The sequence below is a fragment of the Dermacentor albipictus genome, chromosome 2 (genome assembly GCF_038994185.2).
Source record: "Dermacentor albipictus isolate Rhodes 1998 colony chromosome 2, USDA_Dalb.pri_finalv2, whole genome shotgun sequence".
Classification (NCBI taxonomy): Eukaryota; Metazoa; Arthropoda; class Arachnida; order Ixodida; family Ixodidae; genus Dermacentor; species Dermacentor albipictus.
Window position 1 is genome coordinate 98,970,547 of NC_091822.1, and position 21,974 is coordinate 98,992,520.

General features: G+C 48.9%; 1 protein-coding gene across 1 annotated transcript in view; it reads right to left on the reverse strand.

Annotated features, from left to right (window-relative positions):
• Positions 1-8,651: 8,651 nt before the first annotated feature.
• LOC135915905 (uncharacterized) overlaps positions 8,652-21,974 on the reverse strand; it is a 185,504-nt gene continuing 172,181 nt past the window's right edge. Inside the window, exons 21-23 of the mRNA XM_065449095.1 lie at positions 20,207-20,317; positions 17,441-17,517; positions 8,652-8,853 (exon numbers count right to left, since the gene is read on the reverse strand). Of these exons, the coding sequence (XP_065305167.1) occupies positions 8,697-8,853; positions 17,441-17,517; positions 20,207-20,317 (345 nt within the window). The 3' untranslated portion in view covers positions 8,652-8,696. The remainder of the gene's footprint in view (positions 8,854-17,440; positions 17,518-20,206; positions 20,318-21,974) is intronic.

A 21,974-nucleotide genomic window follows, 5' to 3' on the forward strand; every position in this document is an offset into this window, starting at 1 on the left:
TCCAGTTCAGTCTGGATTTTCTTTGTCGCCGCGCTGATGTCCTCCTTTAACTGTTCAGCCCACTGCTCGAGGCTAAGTGCTGAGTCATTCGTTTGTGCTCGCTCTTCCCGAATCTTTCGAAAGTAATCCCAATCTGTAATAATGAACTCTTTGAGGTCCCCGCTTTTCACGTTGACGCAGGTGGCCAGGATGTTGTGATCACTGCCAAGGTCAACTTGGAGGTTGGACCAAGATGCCGATTCCACATTCCGTATGAAAAAAAGATCGGGTGTGGTATCCCTAGAGCAGGAGTTGCCAATCCTGGTCGGAAAAGCCGGATCTGTTATAAGCGTGAGGTGATTATTGACTGTAGTTTGCCATAGGTCAACGCCCTTGCGGTTAGCTTGTTGGTACCCCCATGCTGGATGCGGAGCGTTGAAGTCTCCGGCCACCAGGAGTGGAAATGTCTTGGCCTTGCTTGTAGCCCTGTTAATAATTGCCGTGAATCTTTGCCTGAGGTCTTTGGGAGTACTGTATATGTTAAGTATAAAGATACTTGTCTTGAATGGTCCGCTGGGGATTATTTCAACAAGCGAGTGTTCAACCTTATTGGATTGCAGATTCAGATCGTGGGCTATGAACGCACATTTGTTCGAGACCAATGTGCTTATTCCCCTCTTCCCATCAGCATATTGGGTATGCGATTTATAGCCTGGAAGGGTGACCTTATCCGTGAGCGTTTCTTGTAATAATATTACATGTGGCTTTTCCGAGTGGGTCCGAATGAACTGTTGGAGGACGTTCCTTTTGCGATGGAATCCCCTACAGTTCCACTGCCAGATGTTAATTACTTTGTGATGTGCCGCCATGGTGGGACGTAGTAGATAGCTAGTATTAGAAAATGCTGCGGAGCGCAGCCGCTGCCGACCTTTCAGTGTCGGTGTCATTCACTTTTTCCAACGGTGTAACTAAAGCCATTGTAGAGACGTGGCGTTCCAGATTATCGCATCTGATTCCTAGTGCTTTGACCGCCTCCGCAAGTTTGTCAATAGCAATTTGGACTTTTTCGAGGGATTCATCAATTTTATCTATCGTTTTTTCCAATTTTCGAACGCTGGCGCTCTTGTCTGAGGCATGAACTGCCAGCGCCCTCTTTTTGGGTAAACCATTGGCAGTCGGTTCCGCTACGGGGATCTCCATGGGCGTTTCTACAGCAGAGGCCTGACTGGGTGGAACTGTCTCTCGCTTGCTGGCTTGCTTGCTGGCAGTCGGTTCCGCTGCGGGGATCTCCATGGGCGTTTCTACTGCAGGGGCCTGACTGGGTTGAACTGACTCTCGCTTGCTGGCTTTCTTTAGCTCTGCAATTTCTGCTTTGAGCTGCTCCATAGCGTATTTTAACGAAGCGTTTTCTCTTTCTAATTGTGCAATCCTGTCCTGCTCTGGCGATTGACCCCCCGTTACCTTTTTCGGTGATTCCTTGACCCGGTCAGCCCATGTGGTACCACGATGAGCAGGCTCCTGAATCTGAACTGCAGGCCCCCTGGAACGAGAGTGGCCTCTGGAGCGGGAGCGGGTCCCGGGGACCTTGCGGCCTCTGGAAGACGAGCGTTCCGTCGAGCGACCCCTAGAAGGGACACGGTCCTGGTATCCGCTATCCTCGCCGCCAGGGTCTCGGGATCGGCTCCTGGATCTGTGCGAGCTGCTGAGGGCCGGCTTGAGAGGCATTGGCGACCCAGTTGGTTGTTTGGATTGGTCGCGGTTGCGCCGTTCCCTTCTCCGTTGCCTAACTACAAACGGAATTTGGAACCTTTGCTTGCAGGATCTGTCAGCCGTGAGATGAGGGCCTCCGCAAAGGGTGCACTTCGGTGTACATTCGTGCTTATCGTCCGGGTTGCTCGCACCACAGCCGCGGCAGATGGCATTTTCAGGGGCTGGGCAAACGTCAGCTCTATGGCCAAGCTTTCCACATGCATAGCAAACGTCAGTTTGTCTGCGATAGAGTGAGCATTTGATTAAACTGGGACCGCATTTTACGTAGTCCGGGACTTTGAGTCCATCAAACAGGATGACTACAGTGCTTGTGTTCTTGATTCGTCTCACCTCGAGGGCGCTTGGATTCTTGGGTTGAATGATAAGGCGTTTGAGCTCCTCTCGATCGATGGTGGGATCAATGTCACGAATAACTCCCTTGCATGAGTTTTCGGGGGCTGCGATATATGTACTAACTTCGTAGCTTGCTTGTCCAATGAGTAAAGCTTTCACATCGGCGTAGGCCATGGCGTTGCGTTTTGATGGCGTGCTTGCCACCAATATGTTTTGCACCACGTTTCGACAGATAATATCCTCCGCCGTATCCGCCTCCGTAAGTCTAGCAGCGGTAGTGAGGGCTTGGGCAACTCTGAAGTGGCCCATCTTCTTGATGTCCAGTCCTCCACGGGGACGGATTATGATTCGAACATGCTCTTTCGGTAGGCGAGGCAATCTCGAAGCAGTCGTTAGCCGTGTCTTGACACTCGCCGTAGCCTGGCTTTTATTCCCGCCACGTCGCATGTCGGTGTCTCGGCCGCCCTGCCCGAGCGGGTCCTGGATGATGGGTTTTCGTTTGTGTAATGCCGTGGTCCACCCAGCGCTTTCATTGACTTCGTCGGGAGAGATATCCTCACCGTCAACGGTGATTTGCATAGCTGTAGACATCGTGGCTTGAGCGTGCGGAACCGCGCTGAGCTCGCCCACCAAGCCTCTGCCGGGCAGAGGTCGCACAGAAAGGTCCTCGAGTGATTGGGAAAATGTCCACCCACCGTTGAAAACTTGGTATCGGCGGAATCCTTGCAACTTTAGCCGTCGAATGGTGCCGACATCTTCACGATTGAAGCAAGTTCTCGACCTTAATCATGTAGAGAAGCAGGAGAAGCAGATACTGACGCACGCTCTCGTTTCTTCTTCTTCTTCCTCCACCTCTGATATTCAGAGCACGCCCGAAATGAATAAAATTGAGCCTGTAGCGTTAAAGGCACCAGATACTGGAGAAGAAATTCCCGATGCGGGAAAGTTAGAAGAGCTATCTGCAGATTTGCTCATCGCGCCTACGTCGGACGGACTTAATAGGTTGCTAAAAGTCAGCCGGTCGGCTTTGATAGCCGAACAAAAGAAGGATGGCAGCCTAGAAAAAAAACGCTGCATTGTCAAGGAAGGTAACGCCAAGAAAAATGCTCGCTTTGTGGAAAGAGGTGGGGTCCTGTACCGGAAGTATCTAGACCGCAGGGGAGTGGAGTTCGATCAGCTGATCGTGCCTCAATGCTATCGTCAGGATCTGTTGCGCTTGTCGCATGGAGGTTCGTGGTCCGGACACCTAGGAGTTAAGAAAACTAAGGACCGTCTCTTGCAAGAGTACTATTGGCCAGGGTGTTTTCGGGACGCAGACCACTTTGTGAAGACATGTGACACCTGTCAGCGGGTGGGCAAACCAGGGGACAAATTGAGGGCGCCGTTGAAGTTGGTACCTATCATTACGGAGCCTTTTAGACGGATCGTTATTGATACAGTGGGACCTCTGCCGGTAACAGCCACGGGGTACAGACATATTTTGACTGTGATCTGCCCAGCGACAAAGTTCCCTGAAGCAGTGCCGCTTAAAGAACTCAGCTCATTTGAGATAGTCAATGCACTACTGTCCATATTTGCGCGAGTTGGTTTTCCCGCGGAAATCCAATCAGATCAGGGCACAGGGTTTACTAGCGCTCTGCCGACAGCCTTTCTCGAAAGGTGTGGAGTAAAGCTGTTACACAGCTCAGTGCACCACCCCCAGTCGAATTCCGTTGAGAAGCTCCACTCCGTCATGAAGCGCGTGTTGAGAGCATTGTGGTTTGAACAACAAACTGACTGGGAGCTGTTTCTGCCTTGGGTGATGTTTGCATTGAGGACCGCGCCGCATGCGGCTACAGGGTTTTCGCCAGCTGAGCTAGTGTACGGTCGCTCGCTGCGATCTCCGCTTCGTAGGCTTCGAGACGGATCACTGCCCTCTCCAATGGCTGCAGACCATCTCTTTTACAAATGGCCGCCTCCTACGCTGGAGCCTCGCTTTGCAACAACATTCCTTTGAGGTGCGTTACAAAAAGGGGAGTCTCAACGGTAACGCCGACGGCTTAAGTCGAAGCCCCTAACGTGGGAATCAGCCTCAAAATTGTTTGTTATTGATGTTTTTCTTCCTGAGGTAGGATTTTTAAAATATTGCTCTTGTGTAGTGTTTCAAAGTGATGATGTGCTTTCTAGTGCAATTTTCCGATTTGTGGACGCGTTCTGAGTGCTGCTAGACTACTGTAAGGAACTAGCCAGTAGTATAAAAGGGGAAAGAGCCTGGCGTGGCTTAGTGAGGATAGTGCCGTGGTTGCTGACTGAGCGGTGGAGTTTCGGCGCAGTTCTAACGCTTGCTGGGAACGAGAAAAATGACAACTCTCCCGAAGTCACTTTGCAGTGTCCTGTGTGAACCTGAACGTGAGAACGGGGCCTTCTCGGTGCGCTGCGCTCAAGAAACGCCGAGGGACGACCGACTTCGGTTATGAGCATCATCGAGCGACATCCCTCCGGACAGCGGATGCAGTCCCCTGACCATAGGGATCGCCTTCCCCCGACGGGGCGGTCTGTTACGTTTCGCCCATGACGCGCGGTGTAGCCGGCGCGGATGCAACAACAGACGCCGGGGCTTCGTTCAAAGCGGCGGACATTTTGGCCCGTTCGGAGCGGCCGCGACGCATCCCCGCCGAGCGCGTCCCGGCATGTTTAGTGCCACGTGTATTTGTGTGTGCGTGTGTGTGTGCGTGCCCACGCTTGTCAAAGCGCGGCAGCCGGGGAGAGGAGCTCCCCCAGTGTGAAGCGAGGAGGTCTGACCGGCGCCGGCCCGGCTGATGCGTCACTACACTCGTCTCTACATGTATCTCAGTCCGTCCGTGCCTTGCTGTCACGTGGTGTCATCCCGTGACCTTCCTTCTTGCCCGCGACGTCAAGAGTATAAAAGCAGCTGCTCCCGGACGCCAAGAGAGAGGCTCCGAATTCTTCAGTCGAGAAGCGTGCTCTCCCGTCTCTCCACTTCGGTCGACCTGACCGGCCGCCCTTTTGCGATGCTAGAATAAACAAGTTGTTCTGTTAGCAGTCGACTCATGCTTTGCCAGGACCTTCGGATGCTTCCAGTTGTGCCCCAGGCCGCCAGGCCAACGCTACCCTTGGGGCTTGCGACCCAGTTGCAAAAACAGGCGTCAGCACTGAGGCTCCAACAGCTGGTGGCAGCGCTGAGATTCCAACAGCCGGTGCCATCGGTGGGATTCCAACAATACATAGGAGATGTCTGTAAAATTGATTCGCTTTTGAAATTTATGACGCGGTAAATCTGTCTGTGTTCACAAGAGTAAATGAGTTATGTAAGACGAAAGGAACTGAAACCGGTGCCAAATTCGCCTAAGCGTTTCTTTGTGTAGGAATACGCAGCAGTGGCCCTTATCACACACCGTCACGGCAAGCAGGCGCAATGCATGAAGCTCGCTAGCACGAGTCGGTGCGCTCGCCAGCCTTGGCATTAATCTTCGTTTCGCATCGACGGGCGCTTCACACCATATTGGACTATGCCGGGTCCATTACTAATGGGGAGCGAACGCGGTGAGCCTCTCTAGTATTGCTGAGTATAGGAAACAAGCCATATACGGGCCCTGCAAAGAGATTACCCGGCCAACTAGTCCACATTCAAATAAAAAATGTGCTCTCTGGCCCCAACCCTTTATGCAGGACCGCATAGCCTACGGTAGTTACTGCCCAAACAAGTTGCAAAAACTGTTGCTTCCGAGTTTTTCCTAATGGTTGTTCACAATATCACTCCAGCTGTAACTTCTAGTATGCTGAAGTTTTATTTGACGTCCCCAATAGCGGCGTTAAAAAGACAGATACAGGGCACTACACACTTCCTTGTCATCTTTTGGCGCTGAGCCCTGAACACCAGTGGCCCGCATGTTCCGTGTCGCGCGTTTTGCGTCGCCTCGAGAGATGGCGCCACGCTGCGTCGCGCCTCCTTAAAGGGAAGCTGAAAGGTTTTCCAGAAAAAATGAGTGAACATATGTACATAATGGTTTTCAACCCTCCGAATTCGAATATCGTATCGAAATTGAGCGAAAGAAAGCGCAAATATATTTTATTTCGACGAAAAGTGCAGCAGCGGACACGCCCAGCTCGCGCGTCTCGTTTCCGCCTGTGATTGGTCGGGCGACCCGTGACGTCAACTTTAGCGACCGACCGCTGCCGCTCAACATGAAGCGCGGTGCCAGGTAGTTTGGTGCCGTAATGGAAAATTAAGAGGTAATAGAAAATGTAGAGAGACTGCGTTTTTCTGAAGAGTTCGGCGTTGCTCCCTACATGTACGAGCCGATTGCAAAGAGCCGGCCTCTCGAAGAAACAAACGATGCTGGTGCGAGCAGTGCTTTCGACGAGAACGAAAGCGAAAGCGAACGAAAGTCTTGGGATCTCCTCGTGTTGGAAATGCTCTTTGGTGAGTATGTTTTTTGCAAAGCAATCTAGTGATCTCGCCGATCTTTCGCCGATCTAGTGAGCTCGTTTCCGGTCAAACAACTGCAGTGTTGTGTTCCTGCATGCCTCCTCGTGGAACGTAAGCGGGGATGCGATCGTCGGCATTTGTGCGCTGTCCAAAGCTGTCGGCAACCTACAAAGATGGTTCAAACGCGTGAAAAGCTTCCCGGTTCATGCAGTACGTGTAGTGACCTTCATCTGTGCGCCATCCGCAAACTACTCGTAACCGAAGTCGTAAAGGCGGCGAATTCCGTCGGCTACGTGAGACGGTCGGTTTCTCGCTGTGCGCGAGAGACGGGGGGAGCGTAGCATCCTGGCGTGCGCCGGCTTTCCAGCACATGCAAACTCTACATTTGCAGTGCGTTATGGTAGCTGCGTGCAGGCTGTTTTACAACACAAGTGCAAATAAAAAATTCGCGGCGCTTTGCGACGAAACCTGCGTCGAGGGCGGGAAATAAACATGCTCCTTCCGTTCAGCGTGCTAACATGAAGGAGCTCGCAGTAAATCAAAATCCAGGTTTGGGCGAGTTCGTGTATTCATAAGGCCTTCCAACACCAGTTATCATCAGTCAGTCCGCACTCGTGCCGTCTTTGTTTTCATTGCTCCGATCTTTTCGCGCTGCGTTTAGATAGCCTGCTAGTGGAAATTCTGGTGATAATCGTCGTCACGGAAGTGGTTGGAGCACCGCAGTGTTGTTCTTGAGGGCTTTAAATTCTTTCGCTTTACAGCAGCCTCCCACTTCCTTAAAAGCTTCTTGTCTTGTGGGAAGCAATGGAAGACAACATCGTCGCGGCCGCTGGTGTTCGTGCAACCGTAGGCTGCACAGAAAGACGGCATGATCGGCCCACCACATCAGTTGATGCTGCGCACGTTGACCACCACTCTACATACACACAGACGCACCAACAAAGAAATGCAGGGTCGATCGAAGCAGATTACGACGGCACGCACGCAGAAACAAGCACGGTCAGGCACGGGCGCGCAGGCTGCGAAGGAGCAAAACACTAAAGTTGACGTCACAACACCGCGGTTTCCGGTCTGCGCTCGCATCGTCAGCGTCAGCAGCAGCGCGCGGCATTCGACGGGGGGCGGAGCTACAGCGCAATTTCAACCGACGATTACGTCGCTCCTATTTGAAAAAAAAGCCCCAAATTTGACCTACATGGTTTATAAGGTTCCCGCATCCGTATATGAGCGTCTTATTGAATTCGACAGACTCTTCAGCTTCCCTTTAAGGCGCCTCTACCCTCCGCGGAAGCTTAGCGAGCATAGTGTTGCGCTGCTAAAAACGAGACGGAGGCAAAATGAAAAAAAAAAACGCACGTGTCCAGTGCATTGGGGGCACGTTAAAGATCCCCTGGTGCTCAAAATTAATCCGGAGTCCTCCACTACGTCGTGCCTCATTATCAAATCGTGGGTTTGGCACGTAAGACCCCAGAATTCAATTCATTCTTCTTCTAGCTGGACTGTGGGCTCTGTCTCCCTGGCATCCTTCGCTGCCAGTCGCGAGGCCTTCAGCCGTTTTCTTCTGCTAGCTGGGTAGCATCCATATGGACCAGTGCACAGCATGACGTGGTTATGTGTGCCGCTGAGAATATGCACTACGCCCATTTTAGATTGTGGCGAGTATACCCTCCAAACAACTTGCTTTTCCGGTTGCCATTTCATGCTTTCTTTTAGGTCTTATTTTATACCCAGTTTTATTTCGATCAAGTTTTTTTCTGCAGACACATTTTAAGTTCCAATGTTCAAATAGGCAACTCCTTTATTATTATTACGTTTTTATGCCCCTAATTTAACCACACGATTCATGAGCAATCCCCCACTGTGGGTAGGTGCCACGGCCACTCAGGGCGACAACAACAACAAAAGCAACTCTCAATTACGGGAGAGCCAGCAATTTTTTTCTGTATGTTATGAGCTTCAAAGATTTGTGCCTCCCGTACGGGCCAAAATATGCTAGCCTTCGTTTTGACGATGGCGTTGGCTTTAGTTGACCGCCTAAATAGTGGCTGCTATGAGAGAGTTGCGTGAATGTGACCCAGTCTGTGCGCTGTCAAAGCAGATGCAACAGTCGTTTCCGAGCGTCATATGAAGACAACGTTAGTCAGCACACAGCAGGCCTTTATTACGCGAGGTTTCGGCATCAGGCTCAAACGTACACCCCGGGGTACTCTTTCTCATTCTCCCGCTTCAGAGGCTTCATCGGACCCTTGCAGAGGGGGGCAGAGGCGAACATGGGCCGCTTCTTAGCACAGCCGAATCGGTTGGAAAAAAGTGGGTTGTTCTTGGCGAAAGGCAGGTTCACCCTGCAAGAAATAATTTCATTAGAAACCATCCTTCTGCCACGCGTGAAGTAGCGGAGCTAATCTACGCGGTATTAGGAGTACGTGCGCCATAGTATCCCATGTGGATAGGCGCTTACTTTACCTATTCATTTCTATCGCGGAACTTACTGTAGACCCTGCTCTAGGCCTAAATCTAGCACTGTGGTGGCGCTTGTGAATTTTCCATTTTGTTAAACATTTCCTTTTATGCATACTCTTTATTTAAAAGGGTTAAAAACAACACTGAAGTACTACATTCTACAGTATTTACAGTATACCTTTATTCTATACTAAGCTCCAATATAGCCACTGCATTATAGGAGCTTTATACACGTTAACAGAATAGCACCTCGCGTACTCAATTCTGACTATTGGGGGGGAGGGGGAGAGGGCGTTTATTTAAGTGCATAGCATTCCCATTTTTTGCTGTTGTTAAATATCATGAATGTTTTTATTCGCAAAACTCGAGCGCTCTGTGGAAAGAAGTCTTATTATACTAAAAGTATTTCAGTTGTACTCGGTTCTGTGCAACCTCTATTCGACTAGGTTTTAAGCATTTTAGCTCGTCCAGCTCTGCATTTTGCACTATGTAAATTTCAGAACTGCTTCTATGTATTAATTTGCGACCTTTTCAAACCGCGCTGTCGGCATAAGTCTGATACTTCCGTTTAGCTTGTGAACCTGCCTTTTTGTATACGTGCTTTAGACACGGAGCCTAAAGCCGCTGCATATCACACATGGTCCAACCTGAGCTAATAACTGGGGAAAGCGTTGTTATAGAATAGTCTTGCTCATCAGAAATTGTCGAACCTGCAGAATGAATGGTGAGATGCAAGCTTGGCGGAAATGCAACCGCACATTTACGATTATCGAAAGAGTTTATGCCAATAAATACCGCGTATTATAGTACCGGGTAATTGTATTATTAGGTCTCGTTACAAAACACAATAGTAGAAGGCAAGAACCGGAAGTCTACCTCCTAGTAGTTACGTAGCCGAAGATAGGCTGAACATGCTACCTACGACAGCTTCCACACGTGGTGCGTTCATAGACGCTACAGCCCCGCTTAATTAGTCAACAGTGAAAAGCATCGTTGGAGAACAATGCCAATTTTCAAACTCTTGGGGCAATGGATACTAGGACAAACATATTTTTTTTTCAGTTTACTCTTCTAAGCCACATCCGAAACTCGAGAGGTTTGTAATGTCTTTTAAAAGCGCGTGATGCAAAAACAAAGTGGGCAAACGTCGCACAAAGAAAAAAACAAACACGCAAGACTATAATCACTGCGAATCAATGATGCGAATCACCAGACACTCCCGTTATATATACAGTACTGGTCCGAGCATTAACCGTATTGTGATGAAGCACAGCATGACAAACTGGAGTTATCGACGTTCACCCAGCCGCCAAATATATAACACTGTGACTGTACAAAATACCTCCTTGCAACATAAGGATACCCTCATAGTTAGAAAGCAGTGCTACTGGTTCGTGGACGCACATCCACTGTAAAAAAGTAACAAGAGGTATCTTTATCCAAGACTTTCTCGTTATTCCCAATAGGTGTATAAAAAAAATTGCCAATGAATGCCCTCTGCTGGTAATGTTGCATCCTTCCTACTTTTTCGTCTGGACTGACCGGAATGGCTTTCCCATTGACAGTATGCTTCGCTAACGATGCACTTGTGCTCGTTGCTACAACTTAGTGACGGAAACAAAAGTACAAAAAAAGGACGAGATAGCGCCGTCAGGAGAGGACCGTTGTGCTAGTGGCCATCAGCTTGAACATGCTTATAATGTGACTTTGAGAACGCGCAGCGTAATGGCAATTTGTCGGGTGAAACGAAAGCGCGAAGGAGCGGGGAGGGGCAGGGGGTATAGGTTGCGGCTGTTTTATAGTTCCGTCTGTCTTTCCTCTCAATGAACCTGCAAGTTTATCTGTCGCACAATAACGAGGTGCTTTGGTAGTCCATGCCGGTTTCCCGACAGCCTCTCGTCGCATTCTTCGCGGTTTCGTTTTCCGTCACGGGACCGCTCATTAGTGAAAGCACATATATATATATATATATATATATATATATTACTGCGTATGAACTGCCCTGCAAAGCAAGCTTATCTTTCGGACAATAAACCAACAAATCCGCGTTATGATGTAGCCGAACGAAGGAAGACCGTCAACACATAAGTAATCACATTTGAAACAGAGAAGGAAGTTCACTTTATAATTTATAGATAAGGTGTCTCCTTGGGCAAACGGATTTGCCCACTAAATACTAAAGAGGTGAAATAGTGAAGATATAGGTATTTTATTAAGCCATAAAAATCATGTTCAGTGCTGCACAGAGTCAATAATGTATATATCACTGATACAATTGTCAGGTTACCTTTCGGTGATATATAGTTGATATTCCATTAGGCGATGTATTGCGCAAATGGGGTAGGCAAGACGAGGGAGAAGACGGCACTGCCTCTTTTCGCGCTCGGTCGCATTTGCCTTACATCAAGTGATGCCGAAGCATCTTTGCTTCCGCCGGGTATGCGCATCCTACAAAGACTCGGCAGATGTTAGATAGACTACAAGTTATCGTCGTTAAAAAGCTCAGTATTTAGACTCGAGCCTCACCTTCTCTGGGCGTTGTATCGGCTATGTGTGTGTGTGTGCTGTCCATGCTCACGCGAATAGCTTTCGCCATTTGATTCGGACAAAACTAAACTTGGCTAACGTGTGGCCTCGAGGCGACACTGGTCAAACCATGTTTTGACAATTTGAAGTATGTTTTATTCAACAGGTCCCACGGATACGGCCACCCACTTGCCAGTAGCGTGAATCTCTTCTTTAAAGAATCAAAGACAAGCTGAAAAAATGGCGCGTCACTACCAAAAAAGTGGCCAACACCTAAAATATATGCAATGTTCTCTTGACACCGCTCACTGGCGGTAGGGTATGTATTGGTCAAACAGGTCGCTGCGTTGATGAACAGGCAAAGAAGCCTGACCTTTGTCTCAAGAATGAGATTGCTCCACACTTACCTATGTACTCTGTATCCTGAAAGTGTGAGTCACGTCTTTCGAACATGCTCGTACAAGACAGAAACAGAGATACCTTGGAACTTGAGTTCATGACATCGTATTGAATCATAAAGAAGCGGCACATTTGTTTCAGCGATACGTCTTTGTCTCAGCGCAGAAGTGAACTTTAGCTTTTATTGAGTATGTTTGGATAACCATGCATTGTTTGGATAAGCATGCATGCAAAGTTGCACCTGCGACGTGATCGGGATGCTCAAATGGGAGTGTGCGCTTTGACACCGTGTTTCTATAAGCGAATATGAATAAACTTACTTGCAAGCGACGCTCTGTCCCGATCTGGCTTGTACTTAACATTGTTTCGCGCCCTATTCCACAATAATTAGTATAACCTACTAGTCTAGCAACAACTAGTGAAGGGATAAGTGCAAGCAATACACGCAATTGAAGGAAAAGGGTGTATGTCTTGCACTAATGGTTCTGAACGGAGGGATCGTCGAAAGCCATGGCACATGTTCAGCTCTCATCCTCAAGGGCAATGGTCCAAATGCCAAGAATTGTGCAAGCGCTTAATTTTGTGTGTCCTACAGCGTCTTCACAATATGACATGAAGAATAGCGCTTTGCGGTGAAGAATTTTGTTGTACAGTGCATCACACGACAATTTTATTATCTGGAGGTGGACGAGCGTAAAGAAGAAAGAAGGGACTGTAGCCCGTAACTTCATGCTTTGAGGTGTTAAATGCGTACGTAATGAAAGGTAGCACGCTATCCCAGTTCATATGACCTGACGCGACATACATGGACAGCATGTTAGTAAGAGTTCTGTTCATGCGTTCCGTAAGGCCATTTGTTTGGGGATGATACGAGGTGGAATGTCGAAACCTTGAAGCACATAGACGAAGCATCTCTTCGACCACGTCTGCAGTGAACTGCTGCCCACGATCACTGATGATGACTTTGGGAGGTCCATGTCGGAGAATAACAAAACGCAGCAGAAAAGTACACACTTCGGTTGCAGTAGTCGATCGTATTGCAGCTGTCTCACAGTAGCGTGTCAAGTGATCGGCACACACGATAATCCAGCTATTCCCATCGGATGAACGCGGCAAAGAACCGAGGAGGAGGTCGATGCCAACTTGCTCAAAGGGAGTGCTAGGGGGTGGCACTGGATGGAGTTGACCTGGAGGAGCACTCGTCGGTCGCTTGTAACGTTGACACTCGCTGCAGCTGGACACATACTGGGCGGTCGTCTGGCGCATTTTAGGCCAGTAGAACCTTTCTTGAAGGCGGTAGAGAGTTCGCGCAGAACCCAAATGACCAAATGTTGGATCGTCATGCAAAGCGCGCAAGACGGAGACACGGAGACTCTCTGGGACCACTAGAAGATATCGTGGGCCTGTAGCAGAATAATTCTTTTTGTAAAGAACCCCATCACGAACGCAGAAACGAGTGGATGGTGCTGATTGCCTTGCAGTAATGAGCAGTGGTTCTTAAGCTCTGTCTTTTTGTTGCTCGGCCTTCAAGGTATATATATGAGGAAATCCCGGCTCCAGTGATGCGATACAGCAGTCGAAGTTGTACCCGTCGCAGTCCGTCGTTAGAAGCGGCATGTGTGAGAGGCAGTCAGCGTCGGCGTGTCGGCGGCCGCTTGTATAAGAAACGGTAAAGTTATATTCCTGTAAACAAACTGTCCAACGCGCAAGCCGGCCCGATGGATCGCGGAGATTAACCAGCCAGCAGGGAGAATGATGGTCTGTCACCACAGTGAAGGGGCGCCCGTACAGGTACGACCGGAAGCGCTGTACTGCGAAAATAACTGCAAGACTTTCTTGCTCTGTAACGGTTTAGTTACGCTCGCACTTAAAGAGCAACTCGCGTAGGCGACGACGTGTTCTTTGGTGTCGACGCGTTGAATAAGGACAGCGCCGATGGCAATACCGCTAGCGTCCGTATGAACTTCTGTGGGAGCCGCATGGTCGAAGTGTCGGAGAATAGGATGGGACGTCAGACGAGACTTCAGCTCATGAACACTAGCTTCCCATTCAGAAGTCCATTCAAAGGGAACGCCCTTCTGGAGGAGCATGTCAGCGGATACGCGATGTTGGCAAATCCACGAATAAACCGGCGGAAATACGAGCAATGCCCTAGGAAACTGCGTAGCTCTTTTACATGGCGAGGTTGCTTAAAGGCTTCCACCGAAGCAGTCTTCGCTGGGTCAGGTCGTATACAATCCTTATCCACTAGGTGTCCCAGAACGAGTGTTTGGCGCTCGCCAAAATGACACTTCTTCGAGTTGAGCACGAAACCCGCTTTGTCTAAGCAGTCTAGCACAAGATCGAGACGTGCGTTGTGCTCACTGAACGTGCACCCGAAAATCACTACATCGTCTAGATAGCACATGCGTACTTCCAACTTCAAACCACGCAGGATGTTGTCCATGAAGCGCTCGAAAGTTGCGGGTGCATTACAGAGCACGAACGGCATCACATTAAATTCAAAAAGTCAATCTGGTGTTGCAAATGCCGTTTTCTCCTTGTTTGCTTTGTGCATAGGAATCTGCCAGTACCCCGACCTCAAGTCAACAGACGAAAAGTAAGACGCTCATGAGAGGCAGTCGATAGCATCATCAATACGCGGAAGAGGATACACGTCCTTTTAAGTGATGGTTTTGAGGTGGCGGTACAACACAATATTGCCATGTACCATCTTTCTTTCTAACCAGAATCACTGGCGCTGCCCACGGACTACAGGATTCTTGGATTACATTCTTATTTAGAATTTCGTGGACTTGGTCATTGATCACCTTGCGTTCCAATGGTGAGACTCTGTATGGTTTCTGTCGCAACGGTTGGGCAGATCCCATATCTATGCGATGGTGTATACAAGAAGGAGGAAACAATGATGGCCCCTCTTGCTGGAAAAAGTCAAACAGTCGGGCATGTTTTAGCAGAATATTCGCCACTTCGTGACGCCGCTTAGTGCTGAGTGACTTGTTTACCATACTCAGAAATGAGGAGTGCGCCGCAGGGCAGGCATTAACGAAATGGCGCTCATCCGCAGAATCAAGGGCCTCTATAAGAATGGCGAGCGGTAGCACTTGATCTTCATGGTAGGCGGTAAGTTTCAGACCCTGTGCAAGTATTGCAGGTTCACTCGAACAGTTTACGGCCCATAAGTTAGTGCGTCCCTAAACAACTGACAGCGTGCGATACGGTATCAGTGCATTCCTCTTGATGCAACTCAGATGAACGGGCTCCACGGTAGCGTCAAACGCTCCGTCGGTGGTAGGGAAACAGGCGACTGAAACACACGTTGCGGATAACGGAGGCACAACTGCATCCCGGGATACACAAAGCACACTTTCACGACACCGTGGGCCTTCCATAAACGCAACAGAAAAGCTCGTACCTACACTAATTTCACCTGTATGCAGTCGACGGTGGCACCGCACAGTTTAAAAAAATCAAGCCCCAGGATTACGTCATGCGTAGAATGAGGTAGAACAGCGAACTCCGCGTTAAATATTTGACCCCCCAGGGTAACGTCTACATTATACACACCCCCAGGATACAACAACACCCCAGTCACTTCGCGAAACGTATCGGCGCGGTCCCAGCGAAACATCAATTTTCGTCTTTAGAACGCAAGACTCATCACTGAAACGGTTGCTCCCGTGTCCACTAAGGCCATGGATGAAGCCCCGTCAATCAATACAGACACCTTATTCTGAAACAAACAAATGGTTGGAGGTATCTCTGTCGACATCGAATATTGTCCAGCGACCTCAACTCCAACGGCCGCTCTGGCTAGTTTTGCAGAGGTGGCGACGGGTATCGACGCTGCGAAGAGGGCGATCGGCTTACACGAGGAGCGAGTGGTGGTGCCAAGCTGCGATCGGATGCTGGAGAACGGTTCTGCAGCGGTCCCGGGTGCTCGTGAGGCAAGCTTCCTAAATATGTGTGCGAGGGCGAATATGTTTCGCCCAGAGGAGCGCGGTACCGCCTAGACATCGTCGATCGGTCGAACCTCGGTGGTTGGCGGCGATCGCAGTACCTGGCAATGTGACCCAAGTCGCCACAGCTATAACACAGAGGCAAACGACGATCGATGAACTGCCCTTCGAAGCGCTCAGCCGTGGGGGGTCGTGTAGCAGAGCAAATTGGCTAAGCCTGCTGCACAGGAGGAACGGTCGGTCTCCGTGCAAACCTGCTGGGGCGAGGGTGTTCTGCAGGTCGGTGTTCGGGCGTAAATGTGCCCTCACGTGGCCATGGAGCTCCTCTGTGGTTGACGTCTATGACACATAACGCCGGTTGCCAGGAAGCGCAAGGTGCGGCAGGCGCCATGTGTTGCGGGTAATAAGCATCAGGTTGTCGTATGACGTCGCGCGCAAGTTCCTGGTGCCGCAGCAGTTCTTCACGCACGATCTGCCGTATAGTAGACGAAAGATCGGCGGACGGGCTCTCATGGACGCTGGCGACAGCTGCCACATTCGCCAGGCGTCCAAATTTTGGCACAATGTGACGTGTTTTCAACGTCTCAAACGTTCGGCAATGACGCACGACATCTGAGACGGAATCAACGTATTCCCGGCTTATGAGGAAATTGTATACATCTTCTGCAATTCCTTTGAGGAGATGTCCGACTCGGTCTTCCGCAGACATCTGCGAATTTACGATTTTGCACAGCTTGAGGATTTCCTCTATGTTTATAGTGCATGTTTCTCCAGGAGCTTGAGCTCTTTGAGCTAGTGTGCTCTCGGCGCGTTTCTGTGTGGCGTAGGAGTCACCAAAACACTTCTTAATGTCCTCAACGAAGCGCTACCCCGTTGTTAGGGAGTCTTCGTGATTTTTATACCACATCAGCGCTGTCTCACTCAGAAAGAGTGCGACATACTCAAACTGAGTGACAGAATCCCAACGGTTGTAGCAGCTCACCCTTGCGTAGTGCGTCAGCCACTCGTTGACGTCTTCGCCCACTTTTCCCGCGAGCGAGCGTCGTTCCATGTAGCGCCGCAAAGGTCCAACTGGCGCTGACCTTTGAGCAGGTGAAACTAGAGCTGGCATTTGTCCACCTACGTCCTGAGCCACAGGGAAAGTCGTTGGGAAGAGACCGGCAAGACGACGGCTCCGGCGAAGTTCTAGATGTTGCGACTTCGTGGTACGTTGTGTCTGTTACGCCCCAAAAAGGCGTTACCTTGAAGCCGGGTAGCCTTAGATGCGATGGCCTTGATCAGCGGAGCACCTGTAGATTTTAAATAGACAGCCACCCGTCGCCTTCTTCGTGTACAACTCTTCGGTGCCCCCGCATACTGTTTGTTGAGGCGTGAACCCACTATGCACGTAAGAGCGTCACAACATATATATATATATATATATATATATATATATATATATATATATATATATATATATATATTGGGGGTCATACGGAGTCTCGCTTATGTTTGCGATCCTTTCTAGCATTTGGATTATCTTCTAGTTGCTATTCTCTATTCGCGGCATTTTAAAGCAAAATTGGCGCGCTGTATATGTCCGTACTTATCGGCTGCAGTCGCTCCACCCCGCGCTCTCAAGTATGCGATCTTCGGGTCAGTATCCATGTGCTCGCACCGGGACTGCAAAAAAATGTAACGATGGCATGATCTCCAAATTGTACAATGTTAAATGCCCTTTACATGGCATTCATATGGGCGAATAGAAATAGCAGAGTCATGGCAGACAACCATTCCACACAGGCTGGCGCGTTCTGGTTGTTTTTGGTTCTCGTTATTATTTTGCCTCTTCATCACACGACGCAGGTACAGATTGGTTGGAATAAAACGCTGTCTCAAAGATTTTGTCCATGTTCTTGTGGTTAGCGCTGTCTCAGTGGTAGTCGCCTGCCATTGTAAGTATGCGCAGGAACAGCCAACACGTACGTACGAATTTGCCCGCGTTGTGAATAAACGTGAAGCAAACGGCACTGCCTCACTTGCAAGCCTTTTTTCGAGGCTCTAGAAAAGAATAGGCTAAGAGCAAACATTTAGCATACGGCCAGCTATGCGAGTACCTGTACTCTCCCGGGTGCACAATGCGTTACAATCGCAGGCAGAGGGGCCGCGTGAGGTGGCGCACCACGTGAGCGCTATACTGATGTGAAACCCGCCTGCCATCAAGCGCTGAAGCACCACTGGCTGTTTTCGTTGCTATGCATTTTGCAAATGCATAGCATTTTTTACGTACAATCAGTTGTTTGCACTATGTCCACACGGCATGGATCTTAAGGGCTGGAAACAATAAAGGCAGATAACATTGGGCAAACAACAATGACAACAGCAACTACGACTAAATCACGAATACATGTTTTGAAACCAGGAACATGTTGCTTGGTTAAGGTAGGTTTTCAGGCTTGCGCGCATCACTGAAGGCAGTCTTGGAATGTGAGTGGTGCTATGAGCGGCGCATCAACGAGAGACGCTAAACAGTCCTGGTGCAATAGAGCGCAACATTGCAGCGGATTTGAAGAACAAACCGCACTGGGCGTGGCACAGAATCATTACAAGCATCGACGTCGAGCATCGAGCGGGCTTCGAGCAGGCATCGAGCGCTCGTAGCGCTGATTGCAAACGATGACACGTAAACGCTGATTAGCTGTGTCTTTTGTTTTCTTTTTTAAGGAAATGTCTTTCTTTGCGAGTCACCGCCACTTTTCTGCATGGGATATGTCTGTATCCAACCTATAGCCTCTTGCGTGGGCTGATCGCGGAACAATGCTGCCTAAAAAATTCACCGTTTCGCTCTTTGACTGTAATAGCAAGGTCTAGCGTTGGGGGTGAACTTTTCGCACGGTGTTCTAAGCGTGCGCGGCTATGACACAGATGGCGGTGCCGAAAACTTCTGACATCCGTAACGCCATCAACGCGCCATGTAGGGCTTGTAATAGCATAGCACGCGCGGTGCAGCGCGGCCCGTAAAGAACGGCGCCAGTTAAATTACACACTTTTGAAATAGTGGGCACTTATAAGGTTTCATCGCCTTTTAACAGTGAGAAGATTCAGAATGAAAGACACAGTGTGAATGAAAGTTTTCGCGACCATTGCTTGCACACTGTAGTAGTACAAAAAAATTAAAGTCATTTAGTCAAGAAGATATACATCACCTCAGCTAAATGGTAAAGCATCTATCTCGCATCTATAGCATAGGTAAACATGTGGCATACTTGTACAGTCATATACAACATTACGGCGACGGCTAAAACTCAGCTGCAGTGTCCGTATAAGATTGCTATCGCAATAAAACTTGGGCCGATCCTGAAGGAAGTACCCAGCGGTCGCGATAGTGCAGTCTCTGACAACATTTTTGCTCCCCTCCCTCTACGAATGAGGCAATCGAGTGCCGCGCTCCACGGCTCCTCCTTCGCGCACCTGGAGAGGATCTGCAGAGCACGGGAGAAATTCCAGTACATAACGGGTGCGACGTGGCCGAAGACAGGCGCTCGCTCGCTCGCTTTTGAATTGCGATTTCGTGAACGAAGGAATCGCTGACTGAATCACAGGGTCCCCAAAGGATTGCGTTCGACGTACCGGAAGAGGAAATTGAAAGCCGATTCAAGCTCATGTGGTCGTCGATCTAGCGTGGTCGCTTCAGCGCGGCTCTAAATAAATTATACGTTTCATATACCCCATTCTAACTCTCAACCAACTCAGGGAGACATTCACCTTGATTTATATCAACCAGAGCGTAAATCACCTTCCAAATTTTTTTCGTGCTGTGTAGGCTAACTAGATGATATTTTGTCCACATGCAGGTCAAAGATGGCGTTATAACTTGTTTTAAAGCGTCATAAGTGGCCAAATCTAGTCACGTTGTGTCTGAAAGACCTGCGTATGTTCATGATCATCAGGACCACGTGTTATTTTTGAAACCATTCTGCTTTAAATGCTCACTCGTCGACAAGTAAAATAAATATTCGTTGTCGATAAAATTATTCAAACGGGCTGATTCGGCTTCAGTTCACAGAACAGCCATGCCTGGTTTCCTGGGGTTCATTCCTGTGCGGTGTCAACTTTCCATCTGAATGAACGCTATATTTCTCGCGTTTCGTCATTTCTACATAAAACGTACTCCAGGCTCTGACTGAAGCTGCTGAGTCAATGAGTTACTAGAACACAAAAGTAGTTATTGTTTTAATTGGATCAGAGGTTTCCAAATAAGTACAAATTTGTACTTTATGCGTGTTCAGAGTGGACGAAATCGGTTGGGCAAAAAAAGCTTGTGGAATGACGAGGCACTGGCCAGAGCATTTCGCACTGCCCAGTTACCTACCTGTGCCGCTTGGATGAAGAAGTACTGTCCTTCAGTGAAGAACGGGATCAAGGATACTCTGGCCTGTTTGGTGACATCCCACTTCGCGTGATTCAAGACGTTCCTGTACATCTGAAGGAAAAAAAGAAAAAAAAATGTTACTTGAATAATTCACTGGATCTACAATTTCATGCTCCACATTATTGCACAGAATAGTCGTACGCTGCCCAACAGCGGCTTTAGGCTATTTGAGCCTCTCACTCCTGCCCTCCAGATTACGAATGACATGTTTGAGCAAGCGACTGAACGCCCCGATTAAGCTGCACTCTCATAGAGACACAAACATATCAATTTTACAAACATTAGAGCACTGCTTCATGAAAGTGTCCATATAAGTCACCTGCATATTTGCATGATCTTGATAACAAAGCAGTGTTATACCTTTTGTTTCTCCTGCGAAAATCAATAGATGTAATCACTATAATGTTTGAGCTTGGCACACGCGTCGTATCGCTGTCCCAGTCACCAATCCCGAGAAGGAACGGCCAAGTAGCTTTAAGCAACGCGGTTTGTTCCACAAACTCATTGTCAAAATAATCGTATCAGATTCGTCCTCACGCGAAGATGCATGGCGTACTTCTGGTGCGAGCCGCGCAAAAGCATGCGGCAAGCTTTGAGAATTCGCGAAGCATCCTCATTGCATGAAACACCATGTCTGAACTTTCGTGCTCCCTTAGAGACGGACCGAAGCATCCCACAAGCAGAATAAAAAAAAAGCTTTGTTAATTTATTTGGCGTGCATCAAACTAACAGAGGCAAGGCACAGATAATGCGGAGGGTCTGTGATAGTCGCCTAATAGTACCAAATTGTCTGTCAGCTGAGGCATCTCGGGGTGTCTCTAAACCCAAGAGTTCTCACGAAAACCGTTGAGATAACAAAAACAGCGTCCAGGACGGGCACAGAGAGCAAAAAAAGCAGCAATAGGAGGGTGTGCTTCCTCTCAACTGCAATTTATTCAAGAAACGTGGAATATAAACATTGAAAAATGCCACGTGGTGAACAGATGAGAGACAGCATAGCATAAAAAATTGAAATGAAAAAGGCATGAGTGGGGGGAATACAAACAGGAATTTATACATGAATTCTCGTTAGTCTTGTCCCCACTCATGCGGTCCCATGCACAACCAGGTTAGGAGGCGCGATAATATTCGAGTTCACGTGGTAGAGATATCGACGGTTGGCTTATACAATCATATTGAATTTGACACCGTCCTGTCTTTTACTTTTCTTTGCCTGCGTCCCCGGCACTGTCTTATAATTTTGCTATCACAGCAGGTTGCCCTGCCGTCCTTAATTTTGCTTTGAGATAATGCCCGGAACTTTGCTGCAGAAGTAAGATGCAAGCGTTAGCGAAAGTCCGCAGCACCATTCACTTCCAGTCAAGAGTTGAATAGGTTAGGTATGGCTTCGCGTTCCCACTAAAGCGGGCAGACTTAGACAAGCCAGGTAGGCGATGATGTTATTTTAAATGCGTAAGCATTGCTATGCTTACCCAATGAGTAAAACCGTCCTTCCGTCCGCCCCGTAAGACGAAGGCTTTCAAGATAGCGCCGGAGCAGCGAGCGAATTCACCCCTTTCGAGCTGCCCGTTACTTCAACACCAACGACGCGGCGAGAACACAGCACCCACGAAGCTCTCAGCACGCGCCGCACTCTTGCCGATTCGCAGATCATTTTCAATATACGGCCGGCGCGGCCGCACCATACGCAGCCGTCGCCGGGGTAGGT